The sequence below is a fragment of the Amblyomma mixtum genome, chromosome 1, assembly GCF_055824585.1.
Source record: "Amblyomma mixtum isolate Tamu chromosome 1, ASM5582458v1, whole genome shotgun sequence".
Lineage (NCBI taxonomy): Eukaryota > Metazoa > Arthropoda > Arachnida > Ixodida > Ixodidae > Amblyomma > Amblyomma mixtum.
This window is the reverse complement of record NC_143012.1, coordinates 20134338-20159910: the sequence shown is the minus strand read 5'-3', so window position 1 is coordinate 20159910 and position 25573 is coordinate 20134338. Positions and strand designations below refer to the sequence as shown.

Sequence of the window (25573 nt, the reverse complement as noted above, 5' to 3'; positions counted from 1 at the left end):
ATTTTGAATGGCATGAAAAAAACCATTTTTTTCATGGTTTTTTTAATGAAAAATTGGAAATTTTGTAAAACGTATCAAAAACAGATTTATTTGCAACAGCACAACGATCAATAATAATGCTCTGAAGTTCAGTCGAATATGCAGTTATAGATGTCATATTGTGAAACGAACTTCTTGTTCTATTGCACCAAGGAGATAAATAATGATTTGCACTTCAGGTGAATACGGAGATACATCATATTTGTGGAACGAACTTCTTGTTCTATTGCACCGAGAAAGGGAGCATGAAAACTGATCTATAAATCACTCCATATCGGACTCATAGTCACTGTCGCTGGATGCGGCACTACGCACAGCAGCATGGATTGAAGTTGTGTCCACACCTAGGTTCGACTGCACATACACAAGCTTTCGAACGCGTTCCCCTGAAAGCCTGTTGCGAATCCTTGTTCGCACGTTTCCGAAAGGTGACCAGTTTCGTTCGCAGCTGGCGGTTGATTGTGGTATCTGCAGCAGTCGGCAAGCCAGAGGAGTTAGCGGTTGGTTGGTGCAAAGGCCTTGCCACCAGGTAGATGGGGCTACGTGCTTCACTGAGTCCCAGACCCCTGTCCTGGACCAAATTCCTGCGGATGTCCTCTACTCTGCTACGTTTGAAATCAAGAAGATAGGCTTGTATTCGGCTAAAACCGCTTATGCGCACAGCAGCCTATATGCCGTGCGTGTCACGCTGTAGAATTTGCAGCCATTTTGTTCTACTTGAGCCGTGAGTTCAAGTATTAGTGTGTTTTTAAGTCAAGCCTGGATCTTATATGTGACCTGGCCTTCAACCTGTGTACTCGCAGCACGAACGTTTTAAAAGCACTACCCGGCACCGGCGATGACGAATGCTTTCCAATCGTTTAACGATGCACATTGTAATGGTTTTCAAAGCAAAATCAAAAACCTAAACTAAAAGCCAGCAATTATAAAACCGTGAAATTGCATTGTGAAATTTTCGATGTTTCTTTCCATTTTTCCTCGTCTAAAAAAAACGAAAAAAACAGTTTTTTTTTTCCAAAATTGCAGTGTTTTTTTCAGGCCTTCACATCTCTACCCAGGACACCTCACATGCAGATTGGTAGAAAAGAAATACCTGGGTACACGGTTGGTGGCAATGCTTCCTGTTCCTTTATTACATGCTACAGTCAGACAGAACTCAAGAACAAAGCAGCTTTTCCCAGTCAAAGAACCCCCTTCTAGCTAATGGCGTTGGCTGTTACGTTACGGAGTGGTAGATGAAAGGGGATAGTCTCTTCCCTCCACATTCTGGGAGAGTCCCCTCCATGCATTATCACACTAGCAAGTTCATGAGAATTGGCCGACGTCATTGGCTGGTAGGGGAATCCCTTGTCGAGAAAAAGCCACTTTGTTCTCGAGTTGTACCCGACTGTAGCCACTTTAGCTTTGTTCCCCGGTTTCACAAAGTATGTGCTTTAAGCTGCTGAGTAGTGTCAGTTAACACATATAGAAAGGAAAAGACTTTCAGGGTCCTTGGACACGTTTATTGGGTACACTATGACAGACACAAGCCACACTGGTGGCACAGGGAGAAACACGCAGTTATTCGAAGCAGCTCGTATCATCACACCTCCGATGGCCCGCAAACACAGTGAGTTCCAGTCCAGAGGAGCGTTTTTCACAGAGGATGCAGGCCTCCAAATACTTGGGAAGGGTGCGGCCGTGTTCTTTGTGCAGCTTTATCTTCTCTTTGGCGACTCTGTTAGGTCTGTTAGCTCAAGTATTTCTAGCTGCCTTCAATTTGAAAGCTTCTCACTAAGACGGCAAAGAAGGATTAAAGAAACGAACACAACATAATAAAGATCTACAAAAGATGTCCTACTGCATTAAGCATGCAGATTTTGTGATAAGATCTTGTGAAGTACTCCAGAAATAAACAACGCATAAGAAGAAAACTGCTCCTGCTTGATGAAGGAACACATTTGTTCATTCAGCGTATAGACACAACTTAACCTCTATAATACCACAGCTTAAAAGCAGCTGTGATGGAGGAAAAGTCAATAGATAGTCTATAGACAGCCTATAGACTGTCAATAGACTGAGAATAGACAGTCTATGGACTGTCTATTGACATTTCCTGAAAGATGACGAAACAGTCCTTAATGCTTGATGAAAACCAACATGTGACAAGTTGCTGCTCTTCTGCATCGCAACAGTAAAGATAAAATATAAGGACACAAAACGGCATCCGCTTCTAGATGGCAGTCAAAACACAGGAGTGCAAAAACACACAAAAAGGAACTTTCTCGGATTTCCGGCCACTGATGACGAGAAGGTGATGCAGCACGTCTGACGTCACCGCACGACTCATATTGCATCAGCCACGCAAGCCTGGCGGCACTGAACACTCAAAACACGCGTTCGAAGAGCAAGGCGTGACCCGTGGCACACAGCGCCGTTATCCCGCCAACTTCAACAGACACTTTTTTGACGAGCACACCAGTTGAGTAAAAGGTCTCTCTCAGCGCAACATGCTTACGTCACAACCTCATTTAAGTATGTCTGTGTAGGGGCCAAAGGCTATGAAGCCGGCCGCAAGGCCGGCCACCACTTGAACCAACGATAGAGAAACCACTACGTGATGATATGTCCCTAAAAGAAGCTCTCGGAGGCCGTGACATGCAGCAACCTGTGATTATGTGTCGGCCAGCCGGGAAGCGTTCGATAGACCACACAATCCATTCACGGCCAGTGTCGAAATCGGGGGTGCATCGTTCACACACCAAGTTCAACAAAGGCGGTGCACCGTTTTTTTCTCTTGCAACGACTTCACAGTGAGCTGTCACACAGCGTTCGTTCTACTGCTCTAAGTCACATGCATGGTTATGTACAAAAAGAGCGCAGCCGGGTTCGGTTAAGCGGTGTCACCGCTCGCGCGAACCAAGATGAGCGGGCAAGAAAACGTGAAAAAAGAAGAATTAAATTGCCACGAAAAATCCCTCTTGCACTTCTAGCATGACGCGAACTAACGCCGCAGATGCTGCCATTCGTGGTAAAAATATCTATACCTGGTTGCAACGTACAAAGGGCTCTGTTAATTTAACAGAAGTACACGCGCTTACAAACCACTTTCGGACAAGAGTACAAACACAGCTTCTCTCTCTCATTTTTTTTTTTAACTCCTCCGCATACCCCAGGCATGCCATAGTAGAGGCTAAGCAAACATAGCGCGGCATGTGCTGTGCTCCGGACAGACATCCAAAAAAAACCCATACAAAGAATGCATCCATTACTGCAACCACATACTTGCACAGTCAAAGAGCAGGTGCTAACCATAGAGTTTCTTACTATTACCTAGAGGGAAAGCTGGCAGCCCGTCTATGGGAGTTTGCATGGCGACCCCTCGAGACCACTTCAGCCACCATGGGCGCTCAAAGCATCATGGGGCGGTGAGCCACTTGTTGCGGAACTGCAACTTTTGGCCAAAAAATAATAGAAAAATTAAGCTGTTTGATAACTACAAACGTCCTAATATTCAATATCTTGTCTAATGATTGCAACAAACGAGCAGAAAAGCATTTAAGTGCAAAGTCTGCCCAAAATAAAAGACGACTCGCTCTCCTATTGGCCAAGTAGTGAACACTATAAAAACTAATATTTCGTAATTAAAAGGCGCGTTTTTAAAAGGAAATATGTTTTCAAAAAAAATTTAGTTGCTTAAATACTTCAAAAGGTTTTTTAATGGCATTTTAGAAAAGTGACACCGTTTATTGGCGTTGTGTGTCGTTGCGGTTTCACTACTATGGTTTTTGCACACTGCGTTCGCGCGAAAGTCGTCTGCGCACACACAAACAGCGTTTTCGGAATGAAACGTGTTAGTAGTGTCACTATGTATTCCCGAAAAACTACGATTGTCCCGCAACAAGTAGCTCACCGTCCCATGATGCTTTGGGCGTCCATGGTGGCTGAAGTGCAGCGCCGCCAGCTCTCCCTCTAGGTAATAAGAAGAAACTCTATGGTGCCAACCAATAAAAAAAGCAGCAACCCCTACAAAACTACTGAAAAACTAAGTGCGTCTGCGCAGATTTGTTTGTTCACGTGGATTTGTGCGTGGGCACGGATTTGTACACGGTGTGTACTTAATGTGCACATCATAAACAAAGAAAACAAAAGTAAACGTTTTTGCTCTAGGAAAACTGCAGTAAAAAGCAGTGCTTAAAAAGGCAACAGTAGTAAATGTGTATATGAATAACAAGAAAAAAAAAAGTGCGTGCATTAGGAGGTTTCTCAGCTCTGCAAAGGCAGGACAAGAACACTTCCTCATCTCGCGTTTGTCCAGGCACACCAAGTTTAGTTGCCTTTACCTCATTGAAGCTGCCTAAATTGAAAGAATGACCTAGGTGTAAAAAACAAGAGTAGTGCACAATTCATTACACCTTCTTCAAATGCTGCCACAGCAACAATTTCCTCTTCTCACGTTCTACGCGGCATTAGCGCTACACCGCAGCCTCTGCACCCCATGCACAGAGCAGTAATGCACAGAAGAAAGTGACCTCTCTCACTAAGATCAATAGAGATGAAAGCATTCCAAGTGGCTAGCAGCCAGTTATCTGCTAGTGGCATCTGGTGGCAGAAAAGATCATAATCTCACTCAGATTAACAGAGATCAAAACACTGAGTTGCTCACCAGCTTCTCAAGAGAGTGGACACACCGCCGCTTACAAGTGGTTCCTCACCTTGTCTGCACCTGCAGTCAGCAGCCCTCTGCGGTGATGTCTGCCCTTTCCTACGCCACTGCACCCGCCCTGGATTAATTGCCCTACTCCCTTTCTCTCTTGGAGCTCGGAGGAGTGCAGATGTTTGCTGTTACTCCTCCTGAGGATTCACTACGCCTCTTGACACCGCAGTCATGCTTCTTCCGTCACCTCGCTCCAATTTTTTGTGCCCCTCGGTCCAGCAGGCCCACGCGGTGCCTTCACACCACACTGACTAGGGAGTCTTCTCCAGCCGTCGGGTGTGTCGTTCCCTGCTATTTCAAGAAGGGCTTTCTCATGTCGCCGATGTTAGCTAAGGCAGCGGTGGCGCAAGTTCCTACAACTCCTAGCAGCTGGCTCTGCTGACACTGATAGCGGCGGCATGTCCGCCACCTCAGCGCCAGCCGGGCTTTTCCTAGGAACGAGAACTGCCCTCCTGCTACCATCTATCTATCCACCCTGTGCGCACTCATGCCTGAGACCCGCCTTCATCTCTACAGCTGCTGAATATTAGTTTCTTCGCTGACTGCACTCCAATTGGATACATCTTCTGATCCACCTGCGCTTCACCGTGAATGTGCGTATGTGGGTGCAAATTTGTGCTGTTATTTGTGCCCTCTCCTAAAGGCCGCATTTCCCTCCACAAGCCCGAATTACCTGACGGTCTTCCTTGCCAAACTGCCACATACGCAGTTTGCTTGGGTGCCCGGCCTCATCCATGAACTGGATCCATGGGATCGACCGGCCATTGGCTCTGCCTGGACGCAGCGGGGCCCCTACCACTTGTTAAACACCATCAGCAGTGAGCCTGTGAGCTCTATGCAGTGCGCTGTGTGCTCGTTTTCTTTGTGCTTTTTTCTCCCTATCTGAAGCTTCGCGCATGCACACCGTGTGTGCAGTGAACCGTGTGCATGCCCAACCATCCCATGAGTGCGGTCGCTAACCCTAAGAGTGTAAATACTGCTGTGCTGTGCACTCATGTGCTGCAAACTACAGCTGAGCGTGCGCGAGCACAGTGCGAAAGTGCTCGCCCACCGACCACGTTAGCCAATCTCGGGGCGTGACAATCGCCGCGGCCATGGCACCATTTTCAGCATATCACTCTCCATCCTTTGTCCTTTCTCGTTCTACCTTCCCATATTTTATTTCCCCTCTCACTGTCCACTCACAGCTGGGACCCTTTTTTTTCTTAAATTTTCTCTTAGACCCAACATAATTTTTGTCCACTCAGTCTCACTCCGCTGGCTGCAGCTCAGGTGCTTCTACTTACGATGGCAGATGGGACGGTCAGCAAAAATATCTTTGTATTCTATCTTCAAATAGACCACTAATAATAACAATATTAATATAATGGATGCCATGGTGGAGAGCGCTGGATTAATTTTGACCATCTGGGGTTCTTTAACGTGTCGACTGACACCTCATGGCATGTTTTTTTTTAATATTGACACTACAATTCAATGCCACTAGGCACCGGCCCCGCTGGCATCTTCATCGGTGACCTGTTTTATTTTCTTGCAACGTTATCCGATCATCTTCCCATGCCTCCTTCAGTCGAAAGTTCACCCTTCTGCACATTCCTGCTCCGCGCATCCAACCAGACAAGGTATTCAGCAGTTCTCCGCCGTGACTGACGGCTTGTGGCCATTCCCGCTACGAGCGTTCCAAAACCGCGGCGTGCCGATCTGACCGGCACCACCCCGGCCCTCTACCAGCTTGTGCGCGCCCTTCACTGTGTCACAGCTATGTACACCAAAATTGTGCCGAGACAACGCACCCCCCACGCTCCAAACACAATATAAACACATATATACCAGTGTGATGCTATGATGCGTTATGGTACAATGAAATGATGACGATAAAAAAATCCTATCGTACGTTTTATATTAGCTCGGCGCCTCACGCCGTGCGCCATCGTTTTTGTGCTGCGGGGCACGCGGGCCCCCTGCCTGCGAAGAAAGCGCATTTCATGTGCCGCGCGAAGAAGCGTCCATCGAAGCCGAAGAAATCAGGCGGACGCCATCAGAGCGAGGAAGAGTGGCGGCAGAACTTGTCGGCAAAAGCGGAGTTCTCTCTTTTCTCGCGTCTACGCCAAGCGTGAGAAAAGGCGAGGAGAAAGGAGGCTGACAGGAATCTCTCACCACTATTGCCTTGACGAATATCTGAGCCAGAGGGCGAGGGGGAAAATAAAAAAATAGGGAAAAGGGGTAGCTTGTGGTAAAGGAGGCAAAGTTGGCAACGTGCCTCGAGGTAGGGATGCCAGCGGGAGGAGGGGGCTTCTTGTCCCTATATATCTCTCAAATCACCAGCATCCCATCATCCGCAGCTGAGCCTGCCCCCATCCTGCCCACCGCTTCACTCCGAAAATCTTGAGCGCCGTGCACTGGTTAAGACTTTCGTTAGACAAGACGAAAAGAACACAACGAAAAGTTTAAGTCCCACTCGAGGGCAACTCCCCTCCCTCTCAATCTCCATGGTCGAAAGGGGGTTCCCCTCCAGCTAGCCAGTTCCCTCGAAATGCAGAAGTGTGGTTAACCTGAGTGACTAGGAAGCCAGACAGCAAGCTGTATGCCGTCTATTCCTCAACAATCTCTGTCACCTCCAACGGACGAGTTAGCAACTTGAATTCCTCCGCCTTTCCGTTCTTTTTTCCCCCCCTCCCTTTTAGCAGTCATACGAATGACACGCATCAAAGCACTTCGGATCTCGTCACTTCCCCTTGTGGCGCTTTCTACGGTGAACACATGGGTGTCGTAAAATCCGGTGCGTGCTAAAGAATTCTGCGCCTGCCCTGCGAGTATATGAACGCACCTAGGACCGACGGTGTGCGAGCCGTTTTGAAAAATGAGATCCGTGCAGTGGGCACTAAGAATACCGCAATCCAAAAATACTAACAAATTCAGGAATGATGACAACTGAGCTGCCCTACGCATGGAATCAAAATATGGGGTCTCTATGAAGACCTGTAAAGGAATTCTACATACCTTTGGAGGGCAGGTCAAAAATATGGTAGCCATTACAAATAAATTAACCTAATGCAACCACAACTGATCTGCACTGAGCGGGCACATTGCCCTAGCTGCCGGAGTGTACCAGTGCCCTCGGTAGCACACTGTGACGCTTAAGTCCTTGCAACGAATGCCAGTAATGGGGGAGGGGAGGACCGTTTAGGTACGATGGCCATGACATGTCAAGCCAAGCCAAGCCAGGCCAGGCCTTGGCATAGTGCTTGGCTCCTTGCTGTGCTCCGAGCTCAATTTGCATAGTGGTCAAAGCTGCTCATGTACTCCAGTGCTGCCCGGTAGCAGAACTGGTACTGGTCCTGAAAAAGAGACACACGCTGCATGAGCTGGCTGAACATATGAATTTACATTCCATAATGACGGCAAATGCAATCAATTGCCGATAATTTGAACTCAAAAGAGACTGATAAATACATGTGCGCAAGAAGGAACTCCACATATAACAAGTGCTTTGTTTAATGAGCACCACTGTACGAAAATGACCAGCTTCGTTAACATAAGCCCGACAGAACCAGGTCAAGTCAGGCGTTTGGCTCAGCAACGTCTCCTCCGACTTGATGACTGCTCATTCACATGAACTCGAGGTCAGCACAGTGCAAGCATGCAATGATAGCCTCCAAGATAACTGAATAAGACGCTAGTCTCAGAGGCACAACAGTGCAAGAAAAAAAACAGGTTCCTATTTATCCTCTCTCCTCCCACTAACCTGACTCTTCGACCTAACAGCATTTACATGCACCTCGACGGATGGGTCTGTTAACCTACACCTTGGAGTCAGGCTGACCCAGCCTGACACGACAGTCGCTAAGTCCGGTTCGTTAATGTTTAGATGAGCCCAACAAGCAGTTTTCCTTTGTAGGGCTCGTGTAAATGTCCAGAACAGTTCAGCACGTTGCTATAAATTCGTACTTGAAAACAGCACAAGATGAAACATGAAGAACAACATTGCACAGGACGAGCACTAACCATCAATGCCATGCTTTCATCAGCACAAGGAAAATATATACAGTAAATACAGTTGAACCTCGATATAACGAAGTCCTACTTGCAGCCGAAAATTTCGTTACATCGCGAATTTTGTTACGTCGAGGTTCCCATGTTTCAGCTGTCAAAATAAAGTATAACTGGTTCAGGAACACTGCTTGTTGATGGGAACTTGTAAATCACTTATTGAGGAAATACGCAAGAAAATCGAGTAATAGTATCGCTAACAAGGGCACCGGATGTTTTTTTCTACATCAGGAGCATAATGAGTGATAGCAAACACCGCGACGGCATCATTTTTCTCCGTGTGCGCATAGCAAAAGAACGAGCGCAGCGCCTAGTACTGAAAGCAGCCACAAGATGTCGCTACTGGTATCATCATCATCAGCATTGAACATTTGCAGCCGGGGACGCATCAGAGAAAAATAAAGAAAAATGTTCGCATCGCTCACGCCGGCGCGGTGGGATTGTGCTCGCGGCGCGGTTATACTCCGACGTAGCGCGAGCGCGCGTGCGCGCGCGGCACGGCGACGTCACGTCCGCGAAACAGCGGCGCCCGATCGCCAGCGTGTTCGGCGGCTACCGGCGCGCTTTGACGGCGCCCGGCGCGGAATGCAGCCGGCTGCATTTCGCGCGGGCTGCGCCGAGAGTGCGCCGAAGCCGCCCACCCAGAATGCACCGCGCGCGCCTCCCACGCCACGCCTCCCCTCTACCCCCTTCGCCACTCGCCTCCTCTGCCAGGGCACGTTTTTTTTTTTTTTTTAAAGGTACGACCACACTAGCTCCACGAGTTTGTCAACACTGAAGACTTTTTTTTGTTGTTGTCTACGAGGACATCGCACGCAAAAAAAAAAAAAAACGAACGGACGCTGCAAGAAAATTCCGGTTTGCGCTTTCACGTTCAGAGTCTACAGCTAAATCTACAGCTCGCCAGTGGCGTCATGGCGCGGCGCGTCTTGAAACTTCCATGCCGCGGGCTTTGTATGCGCACGACAGATGGCGCGGCGGTACGTTCTTGCAGATTCCCACACTGCCGGCAAAATTGGCGCGTAAAAGGGCAAATACAAACTGCGTTTCGTCTCGGCTAAACTTTTAGCTCTCATTCGATTGTCAAGGTAGCTCCTGGCACATGCATGCGATGCGCAAGGACTTCGTTACATCGAAAGTGCGGAGCAAAATTACTTCGTTAAATCGCGAAAAAAAATACATGGTTTTCAATGGGGAAGTGATTGGGAAATGAAAAAAATGCATTACATCGCGAATTTCGTTACATTGAGGTTCGTTACATCGAGGTTCGACTGTACATGAAGGTAACAAAACAAAGCTACCAAGCGCTTCCCAAGTATGAAACTCCTCTACGGCACATCACAACTGTCGGCTGGATCCCATATACATTGGTGATGAAGGCCTCGGTCAGCTTGGTGTTGGTCACAGAACTTAGGAACATTGTTTCGTTACCCTCGAGAACATTTGGTTGACTTTCTGAACCATGGCGGCTCTGTCAGAGGCACTTGTAGAGCATCCGTGTGGCACTCGATGTAAGCAATAAACAAAAAATAAACAAAGCAACGCTTCTCTGGAAAAAAGTGCGCTTCCAGCAAGGATGCTTCCCTGCACATTCGTACGGATGTGCGGGAAAGATTGCTTGCAGTGTGTGCTTTCTAGCAGAGAAGGCTCTGGGGTGGTACAACGATTCCCCAACTGATTCCATGAAATTTTTAAACTTCCCACCCTTGTGTTGCGTTTTTTCTGCCATCTCATCTACGCGCTGCTACCAACATGATGCTCGCATAGCTTTCCTCGGGGTACTTCTGATATGTAAGACGAACAAATTCTCAAGGTCTCTTCAAGTTCGTCTTAAAAGGCAGTCTACTGCATGTAATGTAATGGCTGTAATGCAATGGCTGTAATGTAATGTTCTTCCAAAGAAAGAGAAGGAGTAACTGCAGGAGGACACTGACCTCGCTCTGGACCATTCCGGGGCGCTGCGTGCGGAGCGTACGAACAGTCTGGAAGATGTCCAGGACACCCTCAACTAGCAGCCGCTCCAGCACGACGCTCAACGTGATGAACACGCCCGTTCGGCCGACGCCAGCGCTGGAATGACGCAGAAGTTGGAAAAAAAAAGAGAGAGAGAGAGAGAGAAAAATTTGTCAACCGCAGCACAACAAGCAGACAGAACACCGCGGTTTTCTCTGCTTCTACGTGCAAACCACAAGTGGCAGGCAAAGAAGGAGCTAGGAGCTAAACTTTAGAATTTGGGCAGCGAGTTACGCACTAAGCTTTTCGTATATGAAACTTAATAGGAAAAGGAACGAACTAACACATGCAGGCACTACAGCGGACAAGTAAACTACAAACGAGAAATTGCAGGAGGAGGAAACAGAAGAATTTTGATTGATGCGGGTTGAATAATGGCACTGCGCGTACACACAAAGAAAGTGTGGTCATAACAAGGACCACCTGTTATGTTTTACCTCCTTTAACCAAGGTTTTCTGAACTCCGCACTACAACTTCATACTCTGGCATTCATGCTTATGTACCAAAAATTACGTATCAACACGAAATCACAGACGTCTCTAATGTAGAAGCAGAATTAGAGAGAGATATGCAGAACTACTCAAAATGCAAGAAGACTTTGCCAGCATCCACCTGATGCCTTACAGGACGCTGTAATTCTTAATTCCCCAGCCCGGTTTAGTTGTAAACAGAGGATACCACAAATACGGGCTCAATAAGGGTTTCAACAATTGTCACCATAATTAATTCCAACATCACTTCAAGGCTAGACTCTGTTTCATGACAGCGACCAACAGAGGGAAGAAAGCCTAGCTATGAGGTTCTAAAGACGCCCACCTGCAGTGGACCGTGATGGGGCCCTCCTGTCCAAACTGCTCCTTGGTCTTGTGCACCTGTCCAATGAACTCAAGGTACCCTTCAGCTGTCTTGGGAACGCCCTGTTCGGGCCAGTCGGTGAAGTGAAACTGCCGAATGGTCCGTGACTGGCCGTCCTGTGCATCGTGAGCAGGGGACACAACAACAAGACATCACTACTGTCCTGCTCACTGGACGGAAGCACTTCAGGCGACAAAGATGCAAAAACTCTCGCACGTAACATATCCTACATGACTAAAGCCAAAACGGCCATTATTCAAAGCGGTGTTTGCAAACAAGCAGAGGGCAACTGAATGCCAGCTAGAAAGTTACATAAATAAGCGAGCCATTGCACAATGTTTGAAAAAGGTTCCAAATCAAGGTTGAAAATTAAATGCTGTCTAAAACCACTCTATGCTGAAAGGTGAGCAGGAAAACGTTAGGGTTAGAATGGAGTAAATACGGTAATATCAAACTCTTACTGAATGAAAAAAAGAAAAAGAAGAAGCCACTGAAAAAATCAGTGCCCTTAAGTGTACTGGCCTTGAAACGCTTTTAGTCTAGGGTGCTTTCAGGTTCTCAGAGCGACCACCGCTTTCAGACAAGACAGACAGGCAGAAGGAAGCAGTCACCTTGGCGTCGGTGACTTTGAACTCCCTCAGGATGTACTGAGGCATGTTGTACTCTGTGATGGGGTCAACCACGTAGTACAGGTACCGCTGGGAATGCTCCGACGGCCAGTACTGGTGGCATTTTTCCTGCACCAGCAAGAAACGTCAGACACAAGGGGGCAGTCAACCAAGAGGCCAAGTTTCATCAAATACGCTACAACTACAGCCAACTCCTGATGATTCAGAGTACAGAGGACTACGAACTGGTTTGTATTATGCACTGTTTGAATTAGGAGGAGCCTTTGATGTTGATGGGACAAAAGCACGAGGTCAAATAAACTTGAAGTTCAAATTTAGTGAGTCCAAATAAACAAGGTTCGACTGCAGTGCTGCACTGTCAAAAATTTCACCAGAAGACCTGCGTACAGCTGTGAAACGAACTAGCAGCAAGCAATGCTAGTGCTGCCAGCACAACAGCACACATCGTTATCTCGACTCTGAACTGGACCTACCTCTAATTAGAATATAAAACAAGCAAATTTAGAATACTAATCAGAAGATTCTAATAACTACGCTAATAACGATGGCCTTGAATATGCTGGATGCTTCCACAGCCTCAATTTTGGCTTGTCTCTTATGAAATTCCATAACAAGCGCGCTACAAATTCCGAGTCACTTGTCACGTTGGAAGTGTTTGTACACAAGCCGTGGATGGCAGGCTTGAGATGTGAGTGCAGTCAGAGTGGCGCTCACCCGGCCCATCTCCTTGAGCTTGGTAAGCATGACCACAATGTTGGAGTTGTGCTCCCAGACCATGCGCCAGAAGTCCTCCGTGGTCTCTGCCATGGGCCCCTGCGTCGCTATGTACGCATTCCGGTACCGGTAACCCTGAAATCACGAAACGAGAAAAAACAATGTCAAAAAGCAAAACGCAAGCAAAGCGAAAGCCAAGGAAAAGAAACAGTAGGAGGAAGAGTTGACAGGTCGCACCTGAAACAGTCCGACACTAACGTTTTGTCTGCATAACAACGTCAGTTATGACAGGCAAGATTCGTGAAGACTAGACAATTGCAACCGGCAAATTCATTGAGGCACGGCAAAAAAAGTACATTGCCGAGCTGGGCTGGAGAACAGCCCAGAGGTCTGGCTGAACAACTTTCTGAAGCCACATGTGTCTTTTAAAGCTCCGCATCAGAACTGAACTAGTGCAGTACCTTTTATCTGCCTCTTTTTGTTTGTATATTCCCAAATTGTCAATGCAGTAAGTCGTATAACCTATAATTTGATGCCATGGGCTTCCATCTGCTCTCCTGTCATCGTGACGAGAAAAGGCAGGATGGCACTGTCGGCCAGTGCAGGTGGGACAGACGAGCATTATCTATTTATACGACTGCAAAATGACCCAAAATAATCCCCCCCCCCCCTCAACCCTAGAAAAAGCAGTACAGTGGACTCTCGTTAAACGGAACCTCAAGGGACCGGGAAAATATGTTCCGTTTATCAGGAGTTTCGTTTAGAGAGAGAATAGGTTCAGCATTGCGCAATCCGCTTCCGCGTGATCCCTACGCGGCTGGCGCGCGCGCGCGTGCAGTTGGCAGTCTCAGCGGATCTCAATTTGCGAAATCTAGGTAATAAGGAGAACGGTACACTATGAGAACAAACTTTATTAGAGAAAAATAAGCAGTGAATTTTTTTTCCAGTAGTACTAGTACTGAAATTAAAAAAAAAAATGTCAAAAGAGTGGGAATTACCACTTATTGGTTAGTGAAAAAGGATTTTATATTTGCTTGTTTGAGCTCTCGCAGCCGTTTTTTGTTAATGGCATCACCCATACTTGACAGGCTGTGCAGAAACACTTCCGAACCTTCTTCTCGTTGGAAGAAACTCTTCAGCATTTGGACTGCCGATTCCGCCTGCGCAGGTGTCACCACAGGATCAGAGTCAGCGGTCTCGTTTTCAAGCTCTTCCTCCTCGTCTTCACTTTCATCAGGGGGGCAGACATCAGCTATAATGCTGTGCACGGTATTTTCTGGGCACGTTGCCACATCGCTGTCGATCTGGACATATTCATCAAGTTGAATGCCCATCGCAGCACAATTCTCTAGTAGCAAATCTTCCTCGGCTGCGTCGTGAACATCATCAGGCTCACTCTGTGTGCTGGGTTTTTCTGTGGTTGCGGCAAACCCCGCATGCCTGAAGCAGCTGGCAATGGTGGTTGCACTAACCTGCCGCCAAGCATCATCCAGGAGGTAAACGGCACGCAGTACATCTACCTTGTACTCCTTCCCCTGGTCCATGCATAAGAGCATCCTCCTAAGAAGATTTTTGCGGAAGCGCGACTTGAGCGCTTGAATCACACCCTGATCCATAGGCTGCAGCAGTGCTGTGGTGTTCGCTGGCAGGAATTCCAGCTGTATGGACGTAAAACCTGGCACAGTTCCGTGTCCAGGGCAGTTATCCACCAGGAACAAAACTTTCCGCTTGTTGCGAGAGAAGCGCGCATCCTCGCGATAAATCCACTCACTAAAAATGGCTTGCGTCACCCCACGCCTTGCCATTGGCCTGGTATGAAACGGGCAAGGTTGCGACGTTTTTGAAGCAACGAGGATGCTTCGATTTGCCGATCACTAGCGGCTTCAACTTATCGCTGCCCGTCATGTTGGCACCGATAAGGACGGTCAGCCTGTCCTTGCTCAGTTTCCCTCCGGTGCATTTCTCTCCTCTAAATGATAGCGATTTTGAGGGGAGCAACTTGTAAAAGAGTGCAGTCTCATCTACATTGTAGATGTTCTCTGGATCGTATTCCTCCAGAATCTCGGGCAGCCGTCTTTCTCGCCAGTCTCCGCATGCCGTCGCGTCAGCAGCGGCAGCTTCCCCTGAAACAGCACGAAACACCAGTCCATTGCGCTCTTTAAACCGGGTCAGCCACCCCTCGCTGCACGAGAAACCCTCGATGCCGAGGTGAAGAACAAATTCTTCCACTTTTGCACGAATTAGTGGCCCGCTGATTGGGATGTTTTCACTGCGGGCTCTGCGCAGCCAAAGCACCAGGCATTTCTCCAAGTCTTCGTGGTCAGCCGCTCGCAGTCGTTTTCTTTGAGGACCAAAGCGTGACGTCTCGAACGCCTCCCGCAGCTTGTCCTTGTCCTGAAGAATTCTTGTTAGGCTGCTTTTGGGGACGGCGTACTTCGTCGCTAGCGCCGTTTTCGTGAAGCGACCACTCTCGAAGTCGTTGATGATCTCCATCTTCCTTTCCAACGCAAGTGCATTGTGCGGTCGTTTTTGCACTGCCATCGGACCGAACAAAAGCTCTAGGGCTTAGGCCTAACTGAACACAACCGCCGTGAACGCGAGCGAGCGATGCGGAGGGCAGTGGGCGCATTTGTTTTTCAGTCCCGGACTGTCCGGGACTACTTGCGGACTCGAGTCCGGTATTTGTTTTTCTCGGGCAGCCCGAAAGCTCCGCCCACCTGCTTGCATCACCATAGCAACGCGTTCCGTTTTTAGCCTATGGCAGTCCGCGGGCTGCTTGGGGCTGCTGAGAAGGCAGCAGACGATAGCTGCGCGCCGCGCTGGCAGCCATATTAAGTTAGACTCCGTGTGCATTTTGAGTGCTTTTCGTGTTCCTGGAGGTCGATATCATGCGTTAAACCTTCACATGAGCTCCGTAGCTCCTCTCTGAGCCATCGCAAGACTTTTTGTTCTTGCATCTTCGTTTATTTTCTTGAAATCCACCGCACACGGACGCGCGTTCGGAGCTGCGAGCGCGTATTGTTTGCTCGTGTCGTCAAGAGGTTCTTGTTCGCTTGTTTTGCCACATGCTGTCGGTACGCTTACCTGAAAGCATCGCAGGTGAACCACTCGTATACTGGAGCAGCTATAGAGCTTGTTGTCAACATTTTTGCGGAGGCTTTCGTCTATCCGCCTTTCCGCAACGAGTTGGGCTACTTTGTGCGAACTTCGCCACAAGCAGTAGCGGCGAGCATACCTCCGAAGCTGAGTTCTGTAATGCACCTACGCTAAGCTGACAGTACAGTCTTTAAATCGACTCAGTATCATGATCGAGCGCACGGCGTTGCTTCGGCGTCGTAGTGGCCGTGGCTTGCATCGTCTGCTAGCAGATGACAGCGTCCTTGTACGGTAACCGAGGGGGAGCCCGGCTCTGGCGCCGTGTTCGAAAGCAGCCTATGGCAAGTAGGTCATGTGACCATGACGCTTTTCCTGTCCGAGCGGAAGCCGGGACCTGCCAATAAGTAGTCCGGGACTGGAAAAACAAATGCGGCCAGTGTACAAGCAAACCGGAAACCGCCGGAGACGGAAACCGGAGAGGTGACGCGGGGAGGAGGAAGAGGGGAGCATTGATGCGTACCGCGATGGCACTGCGCTTGTCCAACTAGTTGCGGTTTCGAGTTTTTCGGTTCCGTTAACGCGGTGGTCGCAAAATTTGAGTTCCGATTAACGAGATTTTTTTTACATTGGCTTAATACAAAACCAACCAATCGCGAGGCGTTTGTTCCGTTTAAGCGGTAGTTCCGTTTAACCGATTTCCGTTTATCGAGATTCTACTGTATATTAATTTCAAACTCCTCAGTGAGCTATAAATTCAAATAAAGAGAACTAATGCTGCAGCAAGTAAAACTAGCTCAAAAAACTTAGACAGAAAGATGTGGGGAGCCATGCCAGGTTCAACTCACGTCAATAAAGCTTGCATTGATGTAGTCAGACCCATCCACTCCCCTTATAGGCTGTAGACAGACCCGAGTTGATTCATCTGCAACGCAAAGAGGGAAAATGAGAAAAGTACTTAACAGTACATGCAGCAAGCCCTTCTCAAATGAGACAGTCATTACAAAAAAAAACTTGCATGTGCAGGCCCACAAAGGTTTCTTCTATACAAGAATGTTTCTATCATTTCTACTCCCAGACAAATGAGGACATCAGTACACCATGCTCGCCAATCAGGTGAATCAGGGACACAAGGGTGTTCAACTCCGCAGTTGCAGACTGCAGCTTGTCACCTAAATCTGCTACGAATTCTCTGTAAATCATCAGGCTTTTAAAAATCTGGCTCTGAAATTTACTTTTTGAATGCGCTTCACTGGACCTAATGTCTAAGTCTTTTTTTTTTTTTTTTTAAGAATTGGCTCGTTACTGAAAGTTCAACTTCTCATTACCTTTACTTTGGCAAAGGTTGAATCGAGTGACATCATCATCATCATCAGCCTAACTATGCCCACTGCAGGACAAGGGCCTCTCCCATGCCTCTCCAGTGGGTGAGGGAGCAAACGCGGCTTCATGACATCCTAGTTGAAATCAAAGAGGAAGCAGTGGGCTTGGGCAGGGCATGTGATGCGAAGGCAAGATAACCGCTGGTCCTTAAAGGTGCACTGAAGAGGATTCTGAACTTGTCTTTTTGCCGTGGGAACTCGATCCACACGTTCCTAGCATTCTTAGAAACTGCAACTTATTGCCCTGTATGGCCGATTTCCCTAATTAAATCGGATTAACGTCCGGCTCCCTTTTTTTTTAATTCTGCCTCGTACGATGGGCGGAGTCGACCAACGCGTGAAGTTCCTTTCAGCCAGCTCCGTGGAGGCTTTGCTTTCGCTTTATTTTGTTTTTTAGGTTTCCATGAATAAATAGTTTCATTCGCAGATAATATAGCCGCAAAATAAGCCCGCAGAAATAAAAATACGCGCGGACTATTTGCTACTACGGACTACTACATATTACTCCGCCGATGGCAGAGCGGCAAGCCGCCACGGGACTGGGTGAAAGGCACTCCACGCGTTGGTCGACTCCGCCCACCGTACGAGGCAGAATTAAAAAAAAAGGGCGGGAGCCGGCCGTTAATTTGATTTAATTTGGGAAATCGGCCATACAGGGCAATAATTCGCAGTTTCCAAGAATGCTAGGAACATGTAGATAGAGTTCCCGCGGCAAAAAGACAAGTTCAGATTCCTCTTCAGTGCACCTTTAAGGGTAACGGAGTGGATTACAAGAGAAGGCAAACGTAGCAGGGGGGGGGGGGGGCAGAAAGTTAGGTGGGCGGATGAGATCAAGAAGTTAGCGGGCATACGGTGGCTGCAACTGGCGAAGGACAGGGTTAATTGGAGAGATATCGCTATGGAAATAAGAACTGGTACAAAGAACAAAATTGGAAACACCAAGAAACAGTACAGGTTGCACCCAGGCTGCCGAGGAGAAAACAGGACAAACCAGGGACACAGAGACACGCAGGAGAAAAAAAAACGAGTACAAAAGGTGCCAGAGCAGTGCTCACAGGGCAGGATGTTCATGAGGCGGTTCTTGAACTTGTTGACCGGGAGGTTTGCACTGACAAACTTGCTGGCCTGTGTCTTCATGTTGGCCAGCTTCTTGAACTCGAGCTCCATGCCCGTGCAGGCCTCACCGGGCACCAGCTGCAGCAGGGACTGCAGGTGGGTGGCCAGGGCGCGGGCGGGCACCTCCGTGCTGCCCGCCAGCACCGCCTCCAGCAGGGCATCGTGGATGAACAGGTACTGGTCCTCCGTCTGGACCATGTAGTTGCGCTGTGCCCGCAGGCACGTCACGTGGCCGTAGATGTCCACCGTGCCCTCGTGCCGCAGGCGCTCCAGCATCGAGTCGATCACCACGAAGCAGCCCGTGCGACCCACGCCCGCACTGCACCAGATGACAATGGCGTCACCGAAACGAAGATGAGAGAGAGAGGTTCGGTTCTCGAAACACCTCTCGTTCTTTAGGGAAAGAAACTAAAATGGATGATGAACTCAGATGGAGAACTGGCTACAGCCATGTTGTGCTACCAATACACACTCTGAACACCAACATTAAGGGACTTTGTAGTAAAGCCTCCATACAAACTGAGAGCTAAACCGAGGGCCAAAGCCTAGGTTTACAGCAAAAGCTGTACAACCAGGCTGAGACCAACCCCACAGTGGTGGCACCCTAATAAACTTAAGGCTGATCAGAGTCATTTGACACAAACTAAAACCTGAAAATGTGGGAATTTTCATGTTGTTTCACCACTCCAATTATAAGTCGACCCCCAACTCACGGCCCCTTTTGGGCAAAAAAAGTTAAGACTCCAAATTTAGGTCAACGTTGCCACACCCTGCGGTCCTAGCTCGCCCAAAAAGTTTTTCAGAAGGCCGAGTCATAAAGAAACATTTATTTGTTCACGAGATATCTCTGACTCGTCGTCGCTTGTGAAGACACAGTTGCGATCATCATTTTATGAGCCACTGATGCCGCTGGTTTCTCGATAACAAGTTGCTATCGCATTAAAACAAACCTTTGGTGCATATCTCAATTAAATTCAAGTTTTTTTTAAGCAGATCCACTTTCGCACCTTGTCTGACAACTATTATGTAATTACGAGCGCACAGGGCATGATATTATCCGCGACTTAGTCAAAATTACTACCGCATATAGGCCGACTTTAAGACTCCGCATATACGTCGACTCCAATTATAAGTCGACTCCTCAACTTTGGAAGGACATCTTTAAAAAAATTTAAAAAAAAAATGTCGTCTTATGCGCGGCAATATACGGTAAATGTGCGATTTTTCACTAGGCACCGGAATGACACAGATGGTGCGGGGTGCCGCCCCTGCATTACCTGCAGTGAACGATGAGAGGACCGGCCTCTGGCGGGTTCATGGCCCGCACGCGCCTCAGGAACATGAGGAACGGAGTCGGGTGGTCGGGGACGCCGTGATCAGGCCACGCTGTGAACTGGAACTGACGCACTTCACGCCGCTCCAGGTAGCCGGACTGCGAGCGAGAAGGAGTGAAGCCAATGAAGGCAGGCAACAGTGAGCGAACGATGTGATGAATAAGAAAAACTTTAGGGCCTTCTTAAAACCATATTCTCAAAGAAGAAAATGCGAGAGCATTTATGTTGCCTGTTATGGGGTCTACAATCAATGTCTAATGTTTTTCGAGTTTCCTGCCAAAAATCTAGTTGGAACAAGTTCCATTGCACTTACATGGTATACATGAGTCATCATCTTATAGAATGTTCCAGTGTCTTTCATTGGATTATCATATGAGATTATACTATTCCAACCCACTAATCCACCTTAATCCACTTTCAGGTGTAAACGTACCTCCAAAATTTTGGGGTCCTTTAGAATTTTGGAGATTTTGGAAGGTGGCCACTTGCCATGGTGGGCAGGTCGTAATGATGTCACAAGGTGACATGACCCGTCTCGACCAATCAGGGTGGCCCATCAGGGCAGAATGTGATGATGTCACAAGGTGATGTGCACTTGCCATGGTGGTCAGGTTGTAATGAGATCACAAGGTGACGTGACCACTCTCGACCAATCAGGGTTGCCTATTGGGTCAGACTGCGATGACGTCATGAGGTCATGTGACCTCTCTCGACCAATCAGGAATTTCGTGACAAAGAAGCCAGAAATATTTTGTGACATGACAACTTAAACACTACTGCATTAATATCAGCAACTTCACACAATATACTGAGTGTATTATGAAGGCAAAGTTTAGAAATACTAATTAAAATGTTATGCTCTGGGAGGAATGTCACACCAACCTGCCGAAATGTTTATGCTGCTGAAATGGTATGTTGCACAGGATGCAAGCAGCTGCAAGTCATTGGCACTTACTCTTTTCAGGCTGAACGTCCTGATGCAGTAGGTCGCTAGCTCTTGGACCTCATCCAGGGTCACCTCCATGAGGCCATAGGTTTCCGAGCCTCTTGATGGCCAGTACTGGTCACACTGCATCGAAGTACATAAGATCATGTCTCAGAAAGACTTATTTACAGAAGACATAGATCAGGCTAGTAGACTCTCATCAATTCATTAATTTAAGCTAATGTTTGCCCCCATCAACAGCAACATGAATGTTAGCACACTTTAATTCAAGTTTTGCTTGACTTAAGGAAATTTTCAACCCTCTTTGCCTCCTTTTCGTTGTTCTGGTGTACACTGAGTCAATGTGAACACCAGCTAATCAGTTTTCTCCTGCATCTACGCTTCCAGGGCTGAATCCTTGAAAAGGTTCACTTTGGAACCGGCTCACTTTGGCATAACGTCATTTTGACATAGGTGCAGGAGGGGTGAAAGGACAGAAGCACAAGGGGGGGAGGCTGCAGCCAATCGATGATCATGCAAGCTGGCAGGAACTGACATCATACGGTTCTTGCCGTTTTTGAACACCATATGCTAACTTGCCATATGCTAACAGGTGAGCTTGATACAGTAGAACCCCGCTGTTACGTTCCTCACTGCTGCGTTTTCCCGGCTGTTGCGTCGTTTTCTTTGGGTCCCGGCATAGCTTCCATAGGATCCAATGTATTTGGAACCCCGCTGTTACGTCGTAGCCGAGAAAACGATCCCGCATGATACGTCGCAACCGGCTCCCCGAACCCGCCCGGGCAATGCGCGCCAACCGCCATTTTGATTTCTGACGAGTCTTGGCCAGGCTTGGCTACGTACCTGGCTGCAAGAAGCCGCATGCGAGTTGGAGAGGCCGCCACTAGATGGCTATCTGCCTCGCGAACGCCGAATGCCGCAATCTTTATCGTGGGAGGTGGTGACGAGGAGGCGCGCGGCTACGGTCGCTTATCTGTTTTTCTCAGCCAGCCTCCGCTTCGGGGGACGCAGTTGTTGCGACGCGCGTCTTTTCTTTTCTTTCACTCTTTATTTTTATCTTTTAACTCTCCTCTATCTGCACGTGGCAGCGGTGGTGGCTCAGCTGGAGCCAGTAGGCAGGCCCGTGCAATTTCCTTTCCACCCTTCTCTCATTCGCAACATCTTTATCGTGCTTTTATGGCATGATAGTGTTGCGTAAGCGGAAGGTGCTTCCCCTTGAGGAAAAGCTGGACGTACTAAACGCAGTCGACAGGCAGCCAGGGAGGCCTGCTCGGAGCAGCGCGGCGAGCAGCCTACGAACATTTCAGTGCTTGACGCTGTGCACAACGTCGCTTCAGCGCGGACTGCAGTGAGCACATGAACTGCACAGCACTACTGCGCGCAGTGTGGCCTTCGCATAGAAGTGGAAACTGCCATGGAAGATGAAGAGTAGTAAGCAGCCTCTCGTGATCAAGAGCTAACTGAGGCTATGCATTGCGCTGGGTGCCACGGGAATCGCATGAGGCGACTACGTCGCCGTGGATGCTGCCGTCGTGACGTCGGAATGTCAAAGCATTGCCGAGATCATTGCGAACTCGGTTGTAAGCGAAGCCGCTGACTGCGATGACGATGACGACGAGCCGCATGATTCCTGCGAGTTGGCAGATCCGATTTTTGGAGAAGCCGTCGCGGCTCTGGACCTCCTCCGCAGGTATGTGCGTCGCACCGCAAAGCGACGCTGACAGCAATGCGGCCTTCCAGGCTATTGAGAAACGCGTTGTTCTTTCCAACGAGCGAAAGAAACTGCAATCTACCATTCTCGATTTTTTAAAGTCCTAGGGTCACTTTGCGGAAATAAATTGTTTCAAGTCAAAGCTGCACTGTTTTCGTTAATTTTCGGTGCTTTCCTCACTGTTGCGTTTTCCCGGCTGTTACATTTTTTTTTCCCGGTCCGGAGAAAAACATATGAACGGGGTTCTACTGTATATAAGGGAAAAGAGGGGGAGACCTAGGCCCCACTCAAGCACCCCTTGGATGTGTGCCTGTACAGCAGCGGCAACATCAAGAGAGCAAAGGGAACAACCACCACGCTCATAAAGTGAACGCGAGCTTCACTTTTTCACAGACGGCCAAACATCCACTCGATTGACAGGAATGGTGACATACATGCATAAAAACAATGTTCCCGCACCCACGAGATGTTGTTACACCACTGTTGAAGACATGCAGCCAGTGACACGCAGCGGGGGAAAAGACAGCTGATCCCAGGGAGAACCGTGTCGTGGATTCAGCCCGTTTTATGCTATGCAGTACAACAAGCCCAAAAGCTTAATTACAATAAACGACACAAATACAATACACAATAAACGACATTGAAGACAGAAAAGGAGATGCCTTTGGAGTGTTTTCCTGAAACTTTAAATTTAATCTTCATATAATTTGCCCAGATACTGCGGTTTTGCCACTGTCAGGTTTATAAAAGTTGGAAATTCTCGAAGATATACCATATTTACTCGCATAATAGGCGCATAATAGGCATCTGCTAGCAATCGTGTGAATACAGTATTGATCACAGTGCGAAGTTTGGGGTGCGCCCATTATGCGAGTGTGCCTATTATGCGAGTGCGCTTATATGCGAGTGTGCCTATTATGCGAGTGCGCCTATTATGCAAGTAAATACGGTATTTCTCGATTCAACACGAGCAGAATAACAAAGATATCCAATTTGTATTACGAATTTCGAATACTTCCACCCCCTTAGTGACAGCCGAAACAATTCAAAATGACACAGACGGAAAACCTTTGCGCATGCTTGCTTCTAAAGATGGTAAGCTCACCTTGACTCGGGTCCGCTCCTCCAGCTTGGTCATCATGACGATGGTGACGCTGTGCTGCTCCCAGACCATGCGCCAGAAGTCGCCGCAGGTCTCGGGCAGGGGCCCCTGGGTGGCGATGTAGGCGTTGCGGCGCCGGTAGCCATCGCAGTAGTTGGCGTTGATGTAGTCCGAGCCGGGGATGCCCTCGATGGGCTGCAGCACCACGCGGCTGTGGTCGTAGGCAACGACGTTGGCGTACCGGTTCTTGGGCTTGTTCGACTCCAGGTTGGAGTGCTCCCAGGTGAACTGCTGTCCTGGGTCGATTGACTGCAACAACAGAGACATCAGAAAAGTGGGAGAGTGAACGAAGGGGAGAAAATGAAAGAAGATAAAGACATCCAGTAGGAGGCCCAAGCCTCCTAATGTAGGCAGTCCATGCTTTCCGGCATTTATTTATTTACTTATTTATTTCAGACCAGGCCTTCTATCTTACATTTAGGTTGTGCATTGCCGCTAGGCAAATTAGGTGTTCAAGGGTTTACGAGAATATGTCCATACACACAATACCGGGTGTTTCAGCGAGCACTTCCAAAAATTTTCAAAAATTGGCTTTTTGGGGTAAAAATATGACTTTTGAGGCATAGGATTACCAGTGTTGGCGGACACCAGAAAACCGGTGAATTGTCTCAAATAGTAAGCTGGTTAACTAATTTTTAATAATTACCTTTTTAAATAGTAGAGTTAAGCACCTACAGTGGAACCTCGATTATACGTCCCCCGGTCATGCGACGACCCGCATTTTACGACGAATTTGTGCGGTCCCGGCAAAACCCCCATAGAGACAATGCATTAAAAACCTCGGTTATACGACGCAATTTTAGAAGGACCCCGCTTCGTACGACGGCTGGCTCGTACCGTCCGTCAAAAAAGGTCGTCAGCAAACGCAGGCCGGGATGTGCCGTATTTTCGCGATTCTAAGCACCCCCCTATTTTCGGAAAAAAATTTCTGAAAAAAAAAAAAAAGACTGCATGCGAATCTAAGCACCCCCGTTTTTGCGCGGAAGAGAGCGTTACCGAGGCCGCCAAGTGCACTTGCTCTCTTTTTCGTCGAGCCTGTGCAGTCGGAGTCCCAAGGAGGCGCGGCCTGCGTGTTGTTGTTGCGACTGAGAGAAGGATGAAAAGGAAAGCGCACGGGCCCGCCTACTGGCGTGAGCCAAGCCACCACCGCTGCCGAGAGGAGAGTTAAAAGATCAGAGGAAAGATAAAGAGAAAAGATAAGACGCACGTCGGTCGCAGCAACAGATGCGTCCGCAGGAGCCGACGCTGATGAAAAAACAGATAAGCGGGCGAGGCCGGGCTCGCCCAAGCGAGGACAGCGGCGTCCACGGCGCTTTTTGTAATGGAAGTAATGGATGCTTGTGCCCCACGATAAAACTTCCGACGAAGAGGAAGTGGACAACGATGCAGAGGTTTGCGCTCCCATTCCTAGTTACGCGGACGTGTTGCAGAGCGTCGACAACATCCGGCGCTTTGCTTGCGCGCGCGACGATGTTGGCGACCTACTGCCGGACGTGGCAGCCCTTGAAAGAAAGTTGATGCGCCGAGGTTGGGCAAAGGTGCAAAAAAAAAAAAAATTACCGATTTTTTTTTAAACGGTAATAAAGATTTTTTTGCAAATCTGTTTCAAATAAATGCTGGGTTTTGCCTTTTTTAATCTGATTGGCGTACTTGCCGCGGGCTTGAAGCCGGTCAACAGTTTTCGGCGCAAGGCCAAGCGCCACTGGCCGCATTCTTTGATTTTCAATTATACGACACCCGGATTATACGACGGTTTCGCGCGGTCCCCTGTATGTCGTATAATCGAGGTTCCACTGTAGTTGCAATTAAAGATTTGTAGCCAGCCGTTATTA

The 25573-nt window shown here is 48.3% G+C and overlaps 1 protein-coding gene across 3 annotated transcripts in view; it reads right to left on the bottom strand.

Annotated features, from left to right (window-relative positions):
* Nucleotides 1-25573, bottom strand: part of Lar (tyrosine-protein phosphatase Lar) — an 88309-nt gene that overhangs the window by 499 nt on the left and 62237 nt on the right. For 2 of the 3 annotated variants that reach the window (XM_089545018.1, XM_089545029.1), the window contains 10 exons: nucleotides 23685-23990; nucleotides 20878-20991; nucleotides 19866-20020; nucleotides 18528-18907; nucleotides 16939-17015; nucleotides 12998-13132; nucleotides 12266-12391; nucleotides 11616-11770; nucleotides 10720-10855; nucleotides 5759-8073 (listed from right to left, as the gene is read on the bottom strand). In XM_089545018.1, coding sequence (XP_089401144.1) covers nucleotides 8005-8073; nucleotides 10720-10855; nucleotides 11616-11770; nucleotides 12266-12391; nucleotides 12998-13132; nucleotides 16939-17015; nucleotides 18528-18907; nucleotides 19866-20020; nucleotides 20878-20991; nucleotides 23685-23990 — 1653 coding nt within the window. In that variant the 3' untranslated portion in view covers nucleotides 5759-8004. Of the gene's footprint in view, nucleotides 1-5758; nucleotides 8074-10719; nucleotides 10856-11615; nucleotides 11771-12265; nucleotides 12392-12997; nucleotides 13133-16938; nucleotides 17016-18527; nucleotides 18908-19865; nucleotides 20021-20877; nucleotides 20992-23684; nucleotides 23991-25573 lie in introns of those variants that run through there. The other variant, XM_089545009.1, reaches the window with a different exon arrangement.